The sequence below is a fragment of the Eurosta solidaginis genome, chromosome 5 (assembly GCF_040869045.1).
Source record: "Eurosta solidaginis isolate ZX-2024a chromosome 5, ASM4086904v1, whole genome shotgun sequence".
Lineage (NCBI taxonomy): Eukaryota > Metazoa > Arthropoda > Insecta > Diptera > Tephritidae > Eurosta > Eurosta solidaginis.
Genome location: NC_090323.1, coordinates 24,112,842 through 24,134,408, shown reverse-complemented (window position 1 = coordinate 24,134,408; position 21,567 = coordinate 24,112,842). Strand labels below are relative to the sequence as shown.

The window sequence follows — 21,567 nt, the reverse complement described above, 5'->3', positions numbered from 1 at the left end:
TAAGGAAGGCGATTATTTTGACCCTACTAAAATTTATATAGCAAGGCAAGTGGTTTAGTAAGTATGTACTAAGGAGAAGGTACCTGGCTGGAACTACACGACCCTCTCCTAGTGCAATCACAATAGACGAATTGTCTTCAAGTGCGTGGGTGGAAAATTCCCATACACACTTTCAAGCTTACCTAGCCTATCACGGGAACTTGTCTTTCAATTCCTCAAAATTTCGACATACCAGCGTACAAGCAATTCGAGCTGCACTGTCAAATGCTGGGCTCATATCGTGTTTTATCGTATAACTTATACGAACACGGATCAGTAGACAATTTCACTCAAACGATTCATATGAATATGGACCTCATGAGTACACATGGTCACTATTTCAAGTCGTATCATGCTCTTACCTTGGTTTTTCGTTAGAATTGGGCATATCTTGGACATCTATTCGGCACTTGTTTTAGCAGATCAGTTGATCGGTATACCTAAATTTCAATTCGGATGGAAGCACTCGTGCGACCATATTTTGCACATAAGTTGATGTATGCTCTTTACGAAATCTTTGCCAAAGTGTTTGTATAGCTTAGCCGGTAGTCCGGTGGAGATGTATTTACATGAAATATAGCGAAGAACGCAAAAGACTGAACGTATTTAATTAAATGTCAGACGTGAACGCTACAACATGCGTCCATATTTGGGATATTTTTGTTGCAGTGCTTCGCCAAATCCAATAAAAGTTTCAGGAAGCTTGCAGTTTCAACATTGTCGGACCAAAGAGACATGGGTGTTAAAGGCGCAGCAGTTTTAAGCGCTTTGTTTTGACAGCCTGCGGTTTCTTCCAGTGTGTTAGGTAGCTATGAGCATTTCTTTGCTTTTGTCCCCAGTTCTGCCAGCGACGGTTTTGAAGAATTTGTTACGGTGCTGCACTTTAGGTACAAATGCGGCTGCATGCCTGCAGATCCTGATCGAATGTCGCACAAAAAATTGTTGGGTGTAGGACACTCGGTGGCGAAATGACATCGACGTGGATGTCCAATATGGTCGATATTGGCGACGTCAACATTTTAAATAAAGTCGCCGAATATTTGGTCGGTTATAGTGCGAAATTTCGGTAAGTGAAAAAACTGGAAAGACTGGGGAAATAGTTGTTAAATTTAAAGCACAATGGTAACTCCCTCTGGTTGGAAAGGAAGTTTCGAAATGTAAAAGTTCAACAAATGTGGGGATAAAACACTACCTTGCTGTTGTTTAACTTTTCTTGGACCGATGACTTCCGACCACGCAGACAACATGTGGACCATATTTTGGGACTAGGAGGAAGGGAAGACCCTTCCAAGTCTTGCAGTGACGTGCTGTGATGCAAATTACGTTCAGGAGCTCCAAAGGTACCAGAGACATAGAAAAGTACTAAGTATGTACATCTTCTTAATATATATTGTGGCCAATTTTCGCATCATTAAATAAATGCACAAGAACAAAAACATTAAAGAAAGCTACATAAACACATTAATCATCATTTACCCACATACATACAAGGCAACGAAGAGATAACTCACACACAGATGCAGCATCAGCCGAAGTAGTACTCACGCATACACCCGCATATAGCTATAAGATACACATAAACTACAAATATACATGTATATAGCTAATAACCAAGAGATACAATTGTTCTGGAATACAGTTTCGCAAAATGACTAGATCTTCGGAGAAATGGATGAACGAGAAAACAGAGAGTATAAAAGCAGCACAAGCTGAGGCATGACTGATCAGTTTTGATTTAAACACGCTATTAGATGCGAAGTGAAGTTTAATTGTGAAGTATAATTGTACTACTCCCAATGCAGTCTAATAAAGACCATTTTGCATTATTGAATATTGGAGCTATTTATTCAACAGTTTAGCGATTCGAACGTTAGCAGAATGTTTGGAATAAGCGGAATTTCACTAATTTCGTGTCATGTTGTTTGTCCGCGATAGACTCCTAAGCTAGTTAACCGATTTCAATCACATTTGCACACCGTGTGCAGTTTGATCCAACTTGAAAGATAGGATAGCGCTCCTGTGAAGTTTCTCTCCGGGAAGTGGACCAGAGACCGATCTATTCTAACAAGTTCTATTCACCGTTCGATTTGCCTGAAATTTAGTATATAGGTAGACCTTTGCATAGATTAGGAATTACGATTCTTTTTTTCCGGGGAGAGGACCTAGGACCGATCGTTTCGAACAAAATCTGTACTTGCTTCGATTTACCTCAAAATTGAGCATACATATAGGTAGAACTAAAGAGAAGAGAAAAGAGGGAAGGAGGAGATAGAGTTAGACGAATATAGAGAGATATGGTTAGATGGAGCGAAAAATAAGTGAGGGAAAAGACGGAGAGGAGAAAGAGACGCAGAAAAAGAGAGGCAGAGGGAAGAGTGAATAAAAAGATAAGGAAAAGGGAGAGAGAAGAGAAGGGAGAGTGAGAGGTAAAAACTACTAAAAAGTTATGCAGATAGACCAAAGCTAGGACAGAGCAACGTCTACCGGGCTGCTAGTATTCATATAGAAATTTTTAAGTACATTTAATTTTATATAAAAAATACATATTTATTTCAACAAATATTAATTTCTTCTGTGTAAACGTTATAAATATTGCTTATTATTAATATTGTTAGATATGAGTATGTATTAAATTACTTAAGTACGTTTCTGTAGATGAACGAGGATGTAAGTACATACATCAATTTTAAGAACGGGAAGTAAGCTGAGATGCAAATCTCTTTAAAATTCTTTTTTTTATAATTTTTGGCCTCACAAGAACTTTGATAACTGGAATTGCTTCATTCAAAACTGTTTAACTCTGAATAATTGTATCTTTGTTCTGGCTTATGAGTATTTTATTGTCTTTTTTTGTAGGATGATTATATTTCCACCACGTTAACTTTCCCGATTATAATGTTGGTGAAGTTGTGTACAAAAGCAACAAAACATATTTGACTTCAACAAAATAAAATGTTTCAAAAGTGTACATAAGTATATGTTACCCGGTCTATGAAAAGGTGGCTTATGACTCAAAAAAAGTTACTACTACTAAGAAACTGAAGAAATGCATTATTTATCTTTAAAAGCTGTTTCTCGCAATTTCTTTTTTGAGTCATAGGCCACCTTTTCATAGGCCGGGTCACATATTACTTACTTACTTAATTGGCGCTTAACCGTCTAAACGGTTATGGCCATCCAACAAGGCGCGCCAGTCCCTCCGCCAACCGGCGCCAATTGGTCACACCAAGGGAGTTTAAATCGTTTTCCACCTGGTCCTTCCAACGGAGTGGGGGCCGCCCTCTACCTCTGCTTCCATAGGCGGGTTCCGATAGAAACACTTTCTTGGCCGGAGCATCATCTTTCATTCGCATAACATGGCCTAGCCAGCGCAGCCGCTGCGTTTTAATTCGCTGGACTATGTTGATGTCTCTATACGCAGCTCATCATTAAATCTTTTTGGTACTCGCCATCGCCAACGCGTAGAGGTCCATAAATCTTTCGAAGAACTTTTCTGTCGAACACTCCCAAAGCCGCTTCATCTGCTGTTGTCATGGTCCATGCTTCTGCCCCATATAGCAGGACGGGTACGATAAGTGACTTGTAGAGTATGACTTTCGTTCGCCGAGAGGGGACTTTACTTTTCAATTACCTACCTAGTCCAAAGTAGAATTTATTGGCAATATTGATTCTTCGCTGGATTTCAGTGCTGATGTTGTTGCTAGTGTTGATGCTGGTTCCCAAATAAACGAAGTCTTTTACTATTTCGAAATTATGGCTGCCAACAGTAGCGTAGCTGCCAAGGCGCATATGCGCTGACTCTTTGCTCGATGACAGCAGGTACTTCGTTTTGTCCTCATTCACCATCAAACCCATCTTTACCGCTTCTTTTTCCAGTTTGGAGTAAGCAGAGCTAACAGCGCGGGTGTTTAGGCCGATGATATCAATGTCATCAGCATATGCCAGTAATTGCACGCTTTTGTAGTATATTGTTCCAGTGCGGTTAAGTGCTGCAGCTAGTATAATTTTCTCCAGCATCAAATTAAAGAAATCGCACGATAGGGGGTCACCCTGTCTGAATCCTCGTTTAGTTTCGAACGGCTCGGAGAGATCCTTCCCAATTCTGAGCTGATGGTGTTGCTCAACGTCATTTTGCACAGCCGTATAAGTTTTGCGGGGAAACCAAATTCAGACATAGCGGCATATAGGCAGCTCCTTTTCGTGCTGTCGAAGGAGGCTTTAAAGGTGACGGAGAGGTGATGTGTGTCGATTCTTTTTTCACGGGTTTTTTTCAAGATTTGGCGCATTGTGAAAATCTGGTCGAAGGTAGATTTACCAGGTCTGAAGCCGCACTCATAAGGTCCAATCAGCCGGTTCACGGTGGGCTTCAATCTTTCGCACAATACACTTAAAAGGACCTTATATGCGATATTGAGAAGGCTGATTCCACGATAGTTGGTGCATTTTGTAGTATCGCCCTTCTTGTGGACTGGGCAAAGAACACTTAGATTCCAACCGTCGGGCATGCACTCTTCCGCCCATATTTTGCTAAGAAGCTGCTGCATGCGCCTTACCAACTCCTCGCCGCCGTACTTGAATAGCTCCGCAGGCAATCCATCAGCACCCACGGCCTTGTTGTTTTTCAATCTGGTTATTGCTATTCTAACTTCGTCATAATCGGGCGGGGGGACATATATTCCATCATCATCGATTGCGGGATCGGGTTCTTCATCTCTGCGCGCTGAATTGCTGCCTCCATTTAGGGAAACAGAGAAGTGTTCCCTCCATAATCTAAGCACTCTCTGGACATCAGTTACAAGGTCGCCGTTTTCGTTCCTATAGGAGTTTGCCCCGGTCTTAAAACCTTCCGTCTGTCACCGTATTTTTTGGTAAAATTTTCGGGCGTTATTCCTGGTGGCTAGCAGCTCAAGCTCCTCGCACTCACGCCTTTCTGCTTCTGCTTTTTTCTTCCTGAAAAGGCGTCTCGCTTCCTTTTTCAACTCACGATAGGGTCACATATACTTAAACCAATTTGTGAGGCAGTGTGGTGCAGCTAAACTAAACAAAAATAATAATTTTTTTTTATTACTTACTTCAAATAATTTAATAATAGTGCGTTCTGTGATTCTGCCGCTAAACAAGCTAGAAAGGATACATAAACTTAAAAATAAAAATCAACTGACTTGTAACAATAAATAGGAATATGAAGTAAGAACTATGCCAGTAAAGACCTATACAAAATTTAAAATATATAATAGAATATAATTTTACGGCTGCCCTATGCCGTATTGAATTTTTGGAACTGTTCAGAAGCATTTTTTTCGTATTTTTGTCTTCTTTATTCATATTCATATTCATATTCATTTTCATATTTATTGAGTCAATGGAAGAAACCTTACTGACTAGATTTACAAGTTTGCAAATTAACTTAAAACAAAGCAACTAAAATTAATTAATTCAAGGATGAGATAAATTTTCTCGATAGTAAGACTCAATCCGTAACTTAAACAAAGGCCTGGGCATTGCAAAGTCAAGATTTAGTATTCTGGAAATTTTATTAAACTCTTCGAGACCTCTTGTGAGAGGGGCAAAGCTAAGGTAATTGGTTCTCAGAACTTCACCGTAGAATATATTATGAGAGCGTAGAGATCTACTAGGAACTAGAAAATTTAACTGCTCCAACAGAGCTGAGCAATCAATAGTACCAGAGATAATATCGTAAATAAACATTAAATGTTGTACTGAGCGTCTGACATGCAGTGGCATAACATTTATAAGCATGCACCTGTTTATATAAGGTGGTAGGGGATTAACAAAATGAAGGGGTAGGAGGGCGAATCGAATGAATTTACGTTCAATCCTTATAATATAAATCCTATAGTAAACCCGAGATTCAAAAAAACCCTTATTGTAAAATACTAATTTTATGAAAAGTGCATATATCAAAAGTTCGAAAACCGCAAATAAGAAACCTCGAAAAGAAAACTTGCTAAAAACTCGCGCATGGCACGCATTTTCCAGTGTATCATGCATGTATGTCAGGGGCGTAGCGACGGGGGATTTTGGGGGTTTATACCCCCCTTGCCTAGGATCATTTGATTTTTTAGGTCGTTACAATTCAAATATTTGATGTTTTTATGTCTATGTTAATAAATTTCTTTATAATTCTGCTACGTATTTACTTTGTTGGTGATATTATATTTTTAATATGCAAGCATATGTATGTACGAAGTGAACACTTATATTTTAATCATATTCTGTTTCATAATAATTCTGCAATTTATTTAATATACAAATGTACATGTTAACTTTTACTATAATTTCATAAAGAAGTTTCCTTATAAATTTGCCTAACGACCATCTACATACATATCAGAGAACAGCCGAATTCGAACACAACAACTTTCGATTAGATTCGGCAACATGATCGTGTTCAATGATCCAACTTGCTTAAACGAACATAATCGACATTGATTTAAAATCAACCAACTTATTGCATGCGTGAATATAATCAATTCAGGCGTTTGCTCGTTTGCCTCAAAAGCGATTACGTTCATCGCAATGAAACATAAATACATATAAACATTGCTTACGGTTCTGTTTGTTTGCCGAACTAAACGATGCTAATTATCGTGCTTTGATTTTATTCTCCACATTTAAATAATGTTAAATTTACAGCATTTTTTCGAAGTAAACATTTCCTATTTTGAAATATAATGCAAATTTTACATTATTTTCCATGTGGAAAACATATTTGCCGTCTTTCAGTGAATTTTACAGCTCCGGCTGACGCTCAATTCTCACGAGAATGCTCTAGATCATTGAGAGACTTGAGAAGCAGATGTCGTGATATTTTCCACACGTGAAATGTGATAGGCAGATGTCGCCGCTGTTTTTCATTTAACTCATACGGCGAAAGGCTAAGCAGCGACATCTATTTTTTAAAAAGTATGTATATTAAAGGCCGCGTTGCCAACCTAAAAAGAAGTAATTAACAAATTATCTGGCTCACAAATTGAACCAGACTTCTATCTGGATTTATCTGGCTCAAATCGTTGTTGTTGCATTTACATGCAAAATTATCTGGCTCAGGACTTTGCCACCGGATGATAGCTATTATTATAATGTAATATCTACATTTTTTTCATATCAAAAACACATTTCAAAAATGTAAAATTCAAATTATTTGATAAATGAAAAAATAATGTTTTTTTCACATTTTAAAATGTAAAAAACACACTTGTGTTTTTTCCGTGTAGATATGACTTTTTTAAATTAAATTGTTTTCTATTCGATCAGTTTCTTCCTTTTAAATTTTATATATGTATACTTTAGATCTCATGCATAGGCTCGAAAAGCATGAATACTACTTATTCCTGAAGGAGGTACTTCGGTTTTTTTTATCAATTTACCTATAATTAATAATACAGGAATGCGATTCTGTGGCTTTTCCTAATGTTCACATGTTGTTGAAAATCTTGTGTACGCTTCCAGTAACAACGGCAACGAACGAGAGATCTTTTTCAACTCTTAGGCTGATTAAAAACTATTTGAGAAACACGATGAGTGAAAATCGATTGAATGGCTGTGCATCACTAAGCATCCACCGTGATCAAATCGTTACCGTTGATGAAGTTTTAGATGAAATGGCAAAGAAAAGCCTTTTTCATATCATATTCTAAACACACGTACTTTAATGTTAAAGCTAAAGACAACATTTTTTTTATTTATTTAACTGAAAAAAAAATTTTTTTTTGAAACGCCTCCCCCGCCCCATCCCCACCAAAGGCAATTTTCTGGCTACGCCCCTGATGTAATACTTGGTAGAATCACCAATAACTCGATTCCAAGAAAAAGTTTACAAAAATGTATGAAAGTATTGATTTAATTATATATAATTTAAGCATAGTTTACCAATATAAATTTACCCTTCAAATTTTTTACAAATTTTTCAACAATTTTACCAACAACAATAGTTTACATAATAAATTCTTAAAACAAATTAACATATCATAACAACTATCTAGATGGAATGCAACCACCACCAACCTACTACATACATTACAAATTACGTTTAAGTGCAGCCATTTCTTCCAAAATGCTTGGTTCAATAGCCAGACTTATATCATCAAGCACATCAGCTTGCCTCGTTGTTGGTGCATTTGCTGATGTTGCAGTAGCGGCACACAAATAATCGCGGGCTTCATGTTCTAATTTCAGAAACTCATTTTGAGTTTGGAATGGTGATGAAAATGTAAAAAACAACAATAAAACTTGTGCACATAATGTGTGCAGCGTACGATGTGTGCATTTCGAAATTAGTTTACGTTGCTGCCGCTGCTCCCATTTATTGTAATGAAATTCACCAAGATATTGCAGTATAATGGATAAATCCTGCAGTAATGTTGGCGTACAACGTGGCAATAGTGACTTTAACATATCACCACCAAATACCACCAAAGCTCTTAGATGTGACGTGCGTATTTTTGCTTGTAAATATGGTTGCCCAATACTTGTGCATTGCAGTTGATAATCGGCGATATTTCGCGTAGTAACTTCACTAAAATAATCCAATGCTTCTATATGACTAAAGAGGAATGGCTTCAGACGCACATTTGGACGCATGCGGCATACAGCAATGGCTTTGGTGGGAGAAGATAATTGAAGTACATCTAATAATTTGTTTGGTAGTGGTGACATGGGTGCTGACTTGGTGTAATTGTGCTGAACACTAATATTTACCTGCAACATTTCGTTAGTTGTTACTTTATATTCATTTTGTTGTTGTTGTAAAGAAGTTTCTTGTAAATATTGAGAATGATGTGTACTTAATATTCGTTCTAGCTCTTCCTCATCTTTAAATTCTATTATATGTGCATTCTCTATTCCAACTCCAATTTCTCCTTCCAACTTTATAATATAGTGTTCTTGTTGGTCTTGCTGGTGTGGATCTTCTGAATTTAGCTGATATTGCTGCACTGCATAGTTATGCGGCGGTGGTGTAGTCTACATGAGAAGGAGAGCGGTGTAAGCATAACACTATTTTTTTTTTTTCGAACTTGTATAATTTTTTTATTCAATTCATTTTTTAATTTTCTTATGATCTAGAGTTATGCTATGTAAATTTTTTAGTAGTGGAGTGTATTTGTGTTTCAAGCGCATCACTGTTTCCATATTGTGCATTTGAGTTTACCTGTTTAACATCCACTAGTTGATAGACTATGGGGTGATGTGGTGTTGTCAATATATATTGTTCTTGTTGGCCTGTGTGTTCCTGTGGCATACGTTTTAGTTGTTGTTGCTGTTTTTCATGTAGTTGTTCTTGTTCATCTAGTTGTGGATGTGGCTTGTGTAACACAAGTTGTTGCTGTTGATAGTCTTCATATGGTTGTTGCAGCTCATATTGTTGTTCGTCATGTTGTGGTTGTTGCCCTACTTGGTGTAGCTGCTCAATTTGTTGTTGCTGTATTGATGGCAAATGATAAACTTCCAACTGCTGCTGGCACACGTTTTGTGGTTGTTGTAGCTGTAGCAATTTTGATTGTTCATACACATGACGTACTTGCTGCTCATAATGTGTTTGCGGTTGTTGTAACAGTTGCAATTGTTGGTGTTGTGTGGATTGTAGTGATTGCGCCTCGTGTTGTTGCTGAATAGATTGCCTATTCTCTAATTGATATTGTTCAATTATTTGCAACAAGTCTGTGCTATTAAAAAGCGTTTTATCTCCACTCAAACCATAAACATAAGATGAACTGTTAGAGCTAGTGGAATGGGTGGAAATTATTGATGACACTGGTGGTAGTGTTATTAGAATAGGCGCATTGGTCGTTGTATTTTGTATGAAATTATGTTCTTTCACCGCAGATACTAATTGATTTGATTGTAAGTGATTATCTGACAGTTCATTACATGTGATTGAAAGAGTAGTAATAGTTTCGGTTGAGGGTATTGCTGCTGGTGCTACAGGAGACATAATCTTTTTATTATTCAAGGCTATAGGTAGCGCAGGAAATACATGTGTTAGTTGTGGTACATAATCACTATTTTTTGCCGTCAATTTAGGCTTTGCTGCTGCCGCTTTTGTTGCTTTTGCAGCTCTTACAGATGTTCGGTTACTCGACGTTGTTGTTGCTGCTGTACGCATGTTCTTCTTAGGAATTCGTTTTTCCTGTCTCTTGCTTGTTGTCATTATATCTTGTGTCGATGTAATTGTAGGCCCAAACATAAGTTGTTCTTGGACATGTGTTCTTGTGCGTTGTAGAATTATTTGTGGTTGCTGTGTAGGCGTAGTTTGTTGTTTTGTAGCAGTATAATGATGTTGCTCCGCAGCCGAGTATTGTTGTTGATGTGTGGTTAGTTGGTGTAGCAGTTCAGGGCCATCACATCGGGTACTCGCTACCTCATCCATGAACAAGATTTCATTTGCGGATTGTATTGGAGAATGTTGCTGCTCTACACTTTGAAGTTCTTGGATATTGTTTGGTATTGTTATCTCTTCTATGACTTCTTCGTATTGCTCTCGCACTTGTTCGTCATCCTGTGAGCCATGTTCATATTGTTGCACATATAATTGTAACGTCTGTTCCGTTGGATCCCCTTGTTGTTGCTGTAGCTGCTCTTCTATATGGTTTTCTTGCTTTACTGACTCCTGGTTAGCTACTGTTTCAAGTGGTTCCAACAATACTTTTGATTGTTGCATGGCTGTAGTTTGTTCATGAATGCCTGTTTCTGCATACTCTTGTTCTTGTAATAAGTGGTTGTTTAAGGTTTCTTGTTGCAATAGAAAGACATGTTCCGATATGATTTGTTGTTGTTTAAGTAACTCTATTTCTGCAGGTACCTCTTCTTTTATTAGAGTTTGCGATTGTTTTTCTTGTTCTGATTGTTTAACTTTTTTCGTTTGTTTTTGTTTTTGTACTGATTCTTCACGTTGTCTTACTGACTTTTTAGCTGCTGGTTTTTGTTTTCGTTCTTGCATTGATCCTTTAGGTGGTGCATATTCTTCTTGTTTTATAAATTGTTGCTGCTGTAGTTTTAGTTCTAGTTCTAGTTGCTGGTGCTGCAGTAGCTGCAATTGCAGTTTTTTTTGCTGTTGTTTTAGTTTTTCCAGTTGTAATTGTATTTCCAGTTGCTGGTGTTGGTGTAGTTGTGTTTGTTCTTGTTGGTCCTGTTCTTGATCCATCTCTTGTTGTTTCGGTTGACTTTGTGGCATTTGATTTTGTGTTTCACATATTGGCTTTTGTACTTCATTTATTACCACTTCCTTTGGTATTATTGCGTGAGTTGATATTTCCATCTCTTTAAAACGTGCAATGTCTTTTGCTTCCTCTGAAGACTGATCTAGTGAGCACATTTCTGCTGATAGATCTCCTGGTACCGAGATCTCTTCATGTTGCTGCCGCGATTGTTGTTGTTGAGCATTCGATTCTTCTTCATGTGTCAACACTGTAAGGCACTCTTCGTCTTGTAACAAGTGCTCTGCGTGGTCCACCGTTTCCTGCATTTGCTTATTCAACGGTTGCTGCTCAGCTAATTCTTGAATTAATTTTCTTTGCGCTGTTGATTTTTGATATCGTGGAAGTGTAGTTTCGATTTCTGCTGATTTTAACGGCTCCTGTTGAAGTTTGAGTAATTGTGACTCGCATTCTGTCGTTGTATCAATCACACTTTCAACTGGTCTTAATTCGAATTCCACATTCATTCCTTGATCTTCCAACGAACTTTGTTGATGTGTTGCCTGTGAGTTGGAATTCAATTGCCACGTAGTTTGAGATTTATTTGGAAGCTCTGCCATTTCTGTATGTCTCGCCATGTCTTGCTCTTCGGACTGTGTTGATAATGTGATCATTTGAGTTTGTGACAGTGTTGTATATTTTTTTGTGGGCGAATGTGTTACATTACAGCTTATATTTTCTGGCAATGATTGTAAACGTTCTGAAATCATTTGGTTTGTACACAGTTGTTGCTTACATTTTATTGTATCTTTGAATATTATAGCTTGACTTCCAACCCCCTCCTCAGACGTTTGCTTTTCTTGTTGAAAGTCCTTGTGTTGTGAATTTAACTTAGTTGATACTTGCTCTGAACTCATTTCAAATTCCTGCTCTTCGTTTATCTTTTGCGTGATCTGCAAGTCATTTAATTCAGACAATAGAATATTTGTATCTAAATTTTCAGAATTTGATAATGGTAATAATAGCTCTGCTGGTGATTGGGATAATCCTGTTGAGGCGTCTAATTCAATGACACCATCTGGTACTTGTACGCATTCATAGTGATTATCATCATCAGCGGTTAAATCGAATTCTAGTTTATTGAGTGGCGTAAGTTTTTCCTTTTTAATATCACGTGATTGTAGAGGTAGATAAGTATTGGCTGAAAGGATTACTTCTGTTATTCTAAATGTTTATAAAAACTGAAAATTCCTTACAGTTTTGTATACCTGCGGGTTCTTGAGTTGCTGAAGTGCTTCGAACGGGCCCAAGCAAGCTTTCTACAGTGGGAAAAGGTAAGAAATTTCTAAATATTTAAATCAAATTTTATACATACGTGAAGTTTGAATTTCCGCATTAACAGTTTCCGCTTCCTGGCGTACATTATGATCTAGTCGCTTAGGGTCGCTCTTTTCGGTGGCCTGAATTTCCCGCTGCCCTACATCATCCTGAAGGTGATCTACAACTAGTAAAATAAATTAACAACATGTCTTTAATACTAAAATAGTATATCTAATAAAAAATAAAGCAATAAGTCATCATACCGCATCAAATCACATAACATCTGATCATACAAAAAGCAAAGAGGATAAATCAACAAGAGACATCACTTAACATGTTTGTTTCGAACCCAAACTACTCGCTGATTTAGATTGTGGTAACTTACATTTCTTTTTATAGCTGTTCGCAAAAGCACGGCGAAAAATATTTTTCCTTTGAGTTAAAGTTGAGTGCATTCTAATTGTCAACATCTCTCTCTCTTTTGACAATGCTCTCAATTTTTTCATTTTCGAAATTAGATTATTACGTGTAAAAGCTTAAAAAAGTATTCCTTCTCAAAAGAAAAATTATTAAATTGTGGCAAAAAAAGAAAATAATATTGAATATTAGTAAATAAAAAGGTGAGTAATAACTTAAAGTGGCAGCCATAATCAAAATATTCGAAAACTAAAGATGTCTCTTTTATAAGAAGAGAGAATGCACAAATAACTCGAATGAAGAAAATTACAGCAAACTTAATTCTCACGCCAAACATGCGGTGAAAATTTAAATGAAAAGCGGGAAGCAACTGTCAAAAACCCCAATAGCATAAATTCCTTCATCATGCAAAAATGTCCAATACCTATTAAACGAATAATTCATACACAAACTTATCTAGCTAAACAAATACCACGCAATCTTAAATGAAAAAATAAAAGTTCACAAGAATGGCTAACATGCCAATTAGCAGATCCTTACCTTGAGAAAGCGAGAAGTATGAACCTACGATATCGAAGTGTCAAAATACTTAAACCAGGCGATAATTTGCTGGTCGCAAATAGCAATAGATCGCACAAATGCCAATGGAGCTAAATAAGGCTGTAACAAAGGAGCGATATTTATGAACATGTGAAACGTGTTAAACCGGAGTGAAGTCGTTCAGATTTTGCTGAAATTTTTTTGGTTGCTCGCCGTTTCAAATCACTAGAAAATGTGGCCGAAACATAATATTAATGGAATAAACTCTATATGCATAATAATGAGCTTCAGACACCTATTTTATTTAATATGAATATAATCGATTTCAATTTTATGGAGCAGCTAGAGTCATATTTGGGCAACTTAGTCAATACCTATGGTAGGTGAACTGGCCGGTCAATAAAATACTATCATAGATTGAATGTGTCACATGTGTCATAGTTTGATTGACACGAATGCATCTTAAACGCGCTCCCTCAACAATTTCGGTTGCTTCATCCTGATCTTCTTAAAGCATTTTATTTTATAGATGCCAAGCGTAGGTCCAACAGTCTTGGGTTACTCTCATTATGTACTTTACATACATAACATTAAAACCCATTCCCGAAATGGATCTATACGAGCTTTGGCAGTTGTCTAAATTTTTTCTTTCTTCTATTCTAATTTAATAATTTTTCCAATTAAGAAAAAATTTATCATAACAATAATAATGATAAAATAATTATTGTTAGGCCTTGAGCTCGATTCGAACCCGCGATCTTACAAATCAGTAGGCCGATATAACAACAAAATTTGATAATCATTTAATAATTGTGCTATGAAACCAATAATGCGTTTGACTTATTCCATAGATGAATGGTGGGGCTTTTTTTTCGAGAGAGCGCTGTCAAAATGGACTTTTTTGTCAATGATGCCACTCCAAACAAAAATGAATAGATCTGAATATGGGGATTTTTGACTTACATTTCGGCGATTTTATAGATTCAATCATTTAATAAAATTATAGTCGAAAAATATTCATTTATTTAAACTTATTTTACAAAAATACGACTAGTTTGAGTTAAATATAAAGAAATCTAAGTAAAATTTACATTTTGATTAAATAAATTAGTCAAATGTTGTAACGCATTTAACTCACAGTGAAAACCAAATATTCTTTTGAAATTTTAGTAAATCGGACCTAGGATATAATAGTTAACTTTATTAACATGTCTGACGTTCCAGATTCTGTGAACAAAATTGACTGGTTGCATCGGGACTTCAAATTTACAAAACCTGTTCTTAGTGATAACTTTTGAATGGGAAATAATATTTACCCTCCGCCTTCGAACAAATAATATTTACAATAAAACAAGTATTTTTAATCTATTTTTCTATAATTTTTGAACGCATTTCTACAGTTGTAGGTCAAACTAAAGTTTACAGAAAATTTTGGCCCGTTTTAGCTGGCACATTTTTTGTTCTGGCACCCACTTCAGCTGGCGCAAGGGATTTTGCTTATTCGAAAACTAAAGATGGCACTTTTATAAGAAGAGAGAATGCACAAATAACTCGAGTGAAGAAAATTACAGCAGACTCAATTCTCACTCAAAGCATGCGGCGAAAATTAAAATCAAAAGTGGGAAGCAACTGTCCACAATCTATCTTGTAGCGAGTGTTTGATATCAAACATACGAACTGACGTCTCTTGTTATGTATGCTCTTTGGTTGATATTTGGAAATGAAAATTCTGAATATGGAGTTTATGAATATGAATTGGAGCTTTCTGAATATCAATTGTAGCTTTCTGAATAACAATTGTAATTTTCTGAATATGAATTGAGCTTTCTGAATATAAACTTAAAAAGGTGAAAAACTTTCGAGTTAACATGACAAAGAAGCAAACGAAAATGGTTAAGGGAGCGCATGATAGACTAGTAACAGACAAATTCGATATTCAGCTTTAAATCCCTTCATATCAAATGATATGAAATCAAATCACATCATATCAAATGGCACATATTCCAACATTTATTTTAATTCTTACTCACTTGTAGTTTGCATTTCTGCATCAACAGCAGCAACATTGTGTGGTCGTGAATTTTTTTCTTCAATAGTTACAACCGTTTCACTTGTTCCTATTTCCTGCAGTCTCAGTGCATGCATCACAACACCACGCTCAAAAATTATATTTTCATCATCTGTTTTTCCTGCATCAGCTGTATTTGCACATTTTGCAAAAGGGAAGTCATGTAGTTTATCTGGTAAAATTCTGGGTATATGCCATATCCATTTATCCTGATACCAACATTTCACATAGAAATTTTGGGAGTATATGTCTAGAGAGCTGGTACTTTCATTAAATTTATTGCCACTGCTGCGATAGTAATCCCAATGCACAATGTAGTCATAATTAGTCATGGCAATTAAATCTTGCCAATGTAAAAACTTTGGTGAAACATATTTTATGCCACTCGCTGTTAGAGTAACACCTTTGGCATGAAGAAACTGAAATAAATCCGTTAGGCGCATATAGAGATTAACAGGCCATACTTTTGGCTCCTTAAATGTATAATCATAACAGCGGTTTAAAAGTTGTGCATCTTTGTAAATTTCAGCTCCATCATAAATATTTGTATAGTGTTGGAATTCTGTGAAAGTCATGCTTAAGATCGCAGCAATTATACTTCGTTTCACTCCATTAAACAAGCGTAAAATGAACGGAAGCGTGCATGACTGATAGGGAGACAAGTAATAGCGAATATTAGAAACAAGTAAGGGTGTTTTAGTGCAATACTTAATAAGCGTTTTTATAAATATAATTGTAAAGTTATCAACGATTTACTCACTCCTGCAACTTTTTTAAAATATATATCTTGCACTTTTTGCAAACGCTGTTGCAGTGCTACATCTTGCACACTTATGTCAGCTATTAAATCTATTGTAGTAGCCCACGTTGCAGTCATTGAGACAGTTTGAGATGATGTCAATGCACTGCACTCGCCAATTTCATGATCTTCTATCAGAGCCTGACTTTGGTCATCATTATCAACAGCAGCTGATTTTTGCTTTTCGCTCAAATCTTGCATTCCGTTATCAGCAACCGCTTTATCTGTTTGATCACTTTCGACTGTGTCTACAATGGTTTGCGTAGAGCTCTTGGAGCTACTAGCAATCTCTGTCGAAATCATAGAAATAAGTAATAAGTTTAAATATACCTTCATGCAGCTTCAGTGAAAACTTACGTGAAGCTTGAGCCTCTCTGTTGATGCTGACCTTTGCCATTTTCTCGCTCAAATTATCATCTCGTGCTTCATTGGTAGTCGTTTCGTTTACTTCCATCCCTTCCCGCCGAACGTCATACTGAGCGCCTGCTCCAAGCCGAAATTAGTAAAATGTGTTTATTACAAACATAATATAACTAGCTTAACACAAACAAGTATAACATGATATAGAATCAAATCACATACAGGTCATATAACAAACAATTGCATCAGAAGAACACGAAGTCAATCAAGCCGCATTAACACAAGTCTAATCACATCAATGCAAAACACATCAAATCAAATGCCATCACATTTAAACAAATCAGATCACATGATATGAACTCACACTATATAACATGAAATCACATCACCTCAATGAAATCACATCATATCAAATCGCATAACTTATTAGAAAACAGTTTTTTTTAATTCTCACTCACTTTTAGGTTGATTCTTTGCCTCAATGACTGCAAGTGTTCCGTAATTGTTTTTACCACCAGTTATCACCATTTGTCTTATTTCCACTTCATGTTCTCTCCTCAGCGCATGCATCACAACACCTCGCTCGAAAATTTTATTTTCATCATCTTTTACTGTTTCATTTTCACGTAGTGTGCAAGGGAAATCATTAAGTTTATCTGGTAAAATTCTAGGCGTATGCCATATCCATTTATCCTGATACCAACATTTCGCATAGAAACTTTGGGCGTATAAATCTAGTGTGTTGATACTTATATCAATTTTATTACCACTGCTGCGATAGTAATCCCAATAAACAATATAATCATAATTAGTCGTCGCAATTAAATCTTTCCAATGTAAAAACTTTGGTGAAATATATTTTAAGTCAGTCGCAGTTAGATTAACACCTTTGGCTTGAAGAAAGTGAAATAAATCCGTTATGCGCATATAGAGATTCACGGGCCATACTTGTGGCACTTTAAATGTATAATCATAGCAGCGGTTTAAAAGTTGCGCATCTTTGTAGATTTCAGCTCCATCGTAGATATTTGTATAATGTTGGAATTCTGTAAAACTCATATTTAAGATAGCAACAATTATACTTCGTTTTACTCCATTGAACAAGCGTAAAATGTATGGAAGCGTACATGACTGATAGGGAGAAAGAAATTGCGAATATTACAAACAAGCACTAACACACGCTTCTATATATATATACATAAAAATAAAAACTTCCCCGATTTACTCACTTTTTCTACTTTTTTAAAATATAATTTCTGAGCTTTTCGCAAACGCTGTTGTAGAGCCATATCCTGCGCACTCAGTTCAGCATTTCGAATTAAGTTTATTGTAGTGATCACAGCTGTAGTCGTTGAGGCAGTTTGACAAGATTCCAATGCACTGCAATTATCAATTTGCTGCTCTTCTATTACATCAACTAATTCCTGGCTTTGGTCATCATTATTAATAGCCTTTGATTTGTGCTGTTCATTATTATTATAACCAACAATTGAATTTTGCTTTTCGCCTACATCTTGCATTCCGATATTATCATCCGCTGCTCCTTTTTGTTGTCTTTCAACTGTGCCTACAGGGTTTTCTGTACTTGAACATGTTTTCTGCCCAACACTGCTCTCCCGTTGTTCTGGTTGCAGGAGCTCTGATTTGATGCGTTTCAATATAATTTGTTGCTTGTCAAAATCTTGTACATAGCGCTTTATATGACGGAGTAAAAACTCAGAATTATTGAGCACGTTTCTTTTTGAAATTCGTTTAGTATTTGTATAGCTAACACTGTTAAATTAAAAAAAATTTAAACGGAAACACAACAAAATTGCTTATAAAGAATTACTTTTGTTGCGGTAATATTTTAGGTGTTTCTTGGCAAGACTGCGTTGCAGCTGACTCGGGTTCTTTTGGCGTAGAAAAGATCTCTGCTTGAGCATTAGATTCAAGAGGTGAACTACTGCTCGCAATTGCTGAAATGTTTAAAATAATAATAGATTATAAAAACAATTGTAACAGTTTTAGTTTTATTAAAATACAAATGAAGTGAAGGACTTCATGTATCTTAGAACGTGAATTAGCAGGAAAAATGAATGTAAAAATCCAACAGAAAAACACCTTTGCTAAAAAGTGTACTTTGGATTAGGTAGGCCATTTTATAATTAAAGGGGTGTCCTGTAACCCCACGGGGTCATTTGCTATACCGCGAAAGATATGGCCGTCGTAAGAGGCGACTAGAACACCCAAATGAGCCAAGTATCTCTGTAGAGCAACCCTTTCAAGGCAACTTTTCAACCTCGCCCACGTGTGGCGAATCATGTTTCTTTAGCAGCTGCCGCAACTAATATGAAACCTTAAGTTTCACTAACTAGTAGAACATGTGAAGCGAAGGGTTGAGGACTCTACGGCCCAGAGAAAGTATTACTACCGACTACCGTAGCGTATTTGGAAGCAGAGAAACGCTACCGAGTTGGGTGGCATAGCCGGAACACTGTGGCTCGCATGCACTGCACAATCTCAATTTTTAAAAAAAGCCCAAAAACAATGCAATAAGATAGAGAAGTTATTTGAAATTTTTTTTCTGCCTTACCTTCTCCATTGACCAATTTTGTTGGTATTTGCAGTATTTTTTTCTTTACAAATGTGGGACAAGCTTTAATTTCCAATTGATATAGCTCTCGTATTTGTGGTTGTTCATAAAATTTCTTGTAGTAGTTTTTTAATACGCGCTCCTTTATTAATTCATCATTCAAAAAATCTAGACCAGTCACATTCCTCATATCCTCTAGAATTCGCCGTACAATTTTGCCAGAATGCGTCATCGTTTTAAACGTGTTAAATGTAATAGGATAACTAGTTTCACACAACTGACCAGGGTCCCTTGCAAAGCTATTCCAATCAAGCTTTGTTTCTTGTATTCCATCATAGACACTAAAATAGAAGGGAAACATTATGATGCAATTATACCTCGCTGTGCCTTGTTTTTACAAATAAAAGGAAGGTTTCGCCCAAAAATATACACACTTTGCATTTCGTTCATTTGGAGCTGTAGCGTCTTCAGTCTTATTAGTAAAAGTGCGTTCATCGTTGCTGCTTCTTTCACCACCGCAATATTTTGAATTTGGAGAAGTAGTGTCAATGGCGCTGCTGTTTCTGTTAGTATTCTCATCTGCGTTCTTTGTGGCCTTTCGCCGCTTTTTGATTGGAAGTGAAGGTGATTGTGGCAATAGAAATCTTTTAATACTTTGGTTATTGCTTTGTGTATTTTTAACTTTTTTCATTATTTCTGTTTTCTCGATTGCTTTTGCCTAAAATTGCGCCATCAACAAATAAAAATAAAATTTTTGCAAAGTCAAACGTCAATTTGTTAGAGAGCTGGGCAGCGATTTAGTTTAGCACCCCCCGAGTTCGGGGTTAAACTTGGTATCAAATGAAAGAGGGAGTTTTCCCGATCACAAATATATATAACTTAAAGTGCGCAGACTTATAGTTTACGAGTTATTTGATGTTAAAGTTTGCAAATTTAGCAAATTTCTACAGCACTCTCACTTACAATTTACACATCTTTCAAAACTTTTATGCTCATAAATACCTATATAAATTGGCAACGATACACTTAAATTTCATTTTAGTATATTCCACATATAATTCTTGCATTGTTTTTACTTAATTTAAATGTTTTTATTAAATAAATCGCGCTTTTGTAGCAACATTCACATTTATGTATGTATATATTTTATCGATGACATTACAAAGCTGTGCTGCCACATCAACAAAGAAAAAACAAATATAAATATTAACGTGCCACCTTTCAGTTAATAAAGAAAAAGGAAAATATATATTTTTACTACTATGCGGAAGGACATCACCGTGGCGGTAGCCACGGTTATACCACGCACCCGGACTTGGCATGGCGTAGCCCAGGGTTATTTTAAATAAGCGCGGCCGAAGGCCGCCTACGCGGAAAAGTGTTCTACGCAGAATTACTCTGCATGGCGCAGCCGGTGTTGGATCGGCTAACATAACAATAAACATAAGAGTTATAAGGTAATATGCGGAAGGACATCACCGTGGCGGTAGCCACGGTTATACCACACACCCGGACTTGGCATGGCGTAGCCCAGGGTTATTTTAAATAAGCGCGGCCAAAGGCCGCCTACGCGGAAAGGTGTTCTACGCAGAATTACTGTGCATGGCGCAGCCGGTGTTGGATCGGATAACATAACAATAAACATAAGAGTTATAAGGTAATATGCGGAAGGACATCACCGTGGCGGTAGCCACGGTTATACCACGCACCCGGACTTGGCATGGCGTAGCCCAGGGTTATTTTAAATAAGCGCGGCCGAAGGCCGCCTACGCGGAAAGGTGTTCTACGCAGAATTACTATGCATGGCGCAGCCGGTGTTGGATCGGCTAACATAACAATAAACATAAGAGTTATAAGGTAATATGCAGAAGGACATCACCGTGGCGGTAGCCACGGTTATACCACACACCCGGACTTGGCATGGCGTAGCCCAGGGTTATTTTAAATAAGCGCGGCCGAAGGCCGCCTACGCGGAAAGGTGTTCTACGCAGAATTACTGTGCATGGCGCAGCCGTTGTTGGATCGGCTAACATAACAATAAACATAAGAGTTATAAGGTAATATCAGCTCGTTCACGAATGCAAAAAAGAGCTTTTTCAAATTTTTGGTAAATAAAGACTAGAAAAGTTAAAGATATGTATATATACATCAGATGAAAGATATTTTTATAAGTTATTTTTCGATTCTGCACTTGTTCCGTTTTTTAGATGTGGCAGCACAGCTTTGTAATGTCATCAATAAAATATATATATACATAAATGTGAATGTTGCTACAAAAGCGTGATCGATTTAA

General features: G+C 36.7%; 1 protein-coding gene across 5 annotated transcripts; it reads right to left on the bottom strand.

Annotated features, from left to right (window-relative positions):
- Positions 1 to 7,885: 7,885 nt before the first annotated feature.
- On the bottom strand, positions 7,886 to 20,684 carry LOC137253792 (protein lava lamp-like). Of its 5 annotated transcripts, none has more exons than XM_067791250.1 (13): positions 20,277 to 20,684; positions 19,709 to 19,992; positions 19,275 to 19,615; positions 18,531 to 18,657; positions 17,929 to 18,472; positions 17,158 to 17,830; positions 16,697 to 16,822; positions 16,301 to 16,629; positions 15,503 to 16,187; positions 12,571 to 12,699; positions 12,452 to 12,514; positions 9,212 to 12,396; positions 7,886 to 9,024 (listed from the first exon to the last, which is right to left on the bottom strand). In XM_067791250.1, exons 2-13 carry the CDS (start codon positions 19,963 to 19,965, stop codon positions 8,080 to 8,082), a joined length of 7,404 nt encoding a protein of 2,467 aa, XP_067647351.1. In that variant the 5' UTR covers positions 19,966 to 19,992; positions 20,277 to 20,684; the 3' UTR covers positions 7,886 to 8,079. The 5 variants fall into 5 exon arrangements, with proteins under 5 accessions (XP_067647351.1, XP_067647350.1, XP_067647353.1 ...); XM_067791253.1 differs by having other exon boundaries at positions 8,488 to 8,690; positions 8,761 to 9,024; positions 19,709 to 20,684; XM_067791249.1 differs by having other exon boundaries at positions 19,709 to 20,684.
- Positions 20,685 to 21,567: the final 883 nt, after the last annotated feature.

Excerpts from the sequence above, each read along its gene's own strand:
- LOC137253792 (XM_067791249.1), bottom strand. The coding sequence starts at position 19,965 with ATGAAAAAAGTTAAAAATACACAAAGCAATAACCAAAGTATTAAAAGA. Across the intron at positions 18,658-19,274 it reads AAAATTGGTCAATGGAGAAG|CAATTGCGAGCAGTAGTTCA; the intron begins GTAAGGCAGAAA and ends TAAACATTTCAG. Across the intron at positions 18,473-18,530 it reads AAAATATTACCGCAACAAAA|TGTTAGCTATACAAATACTA; the intron begins GTAATTCTTTAT and ends TTAATTTAACAG.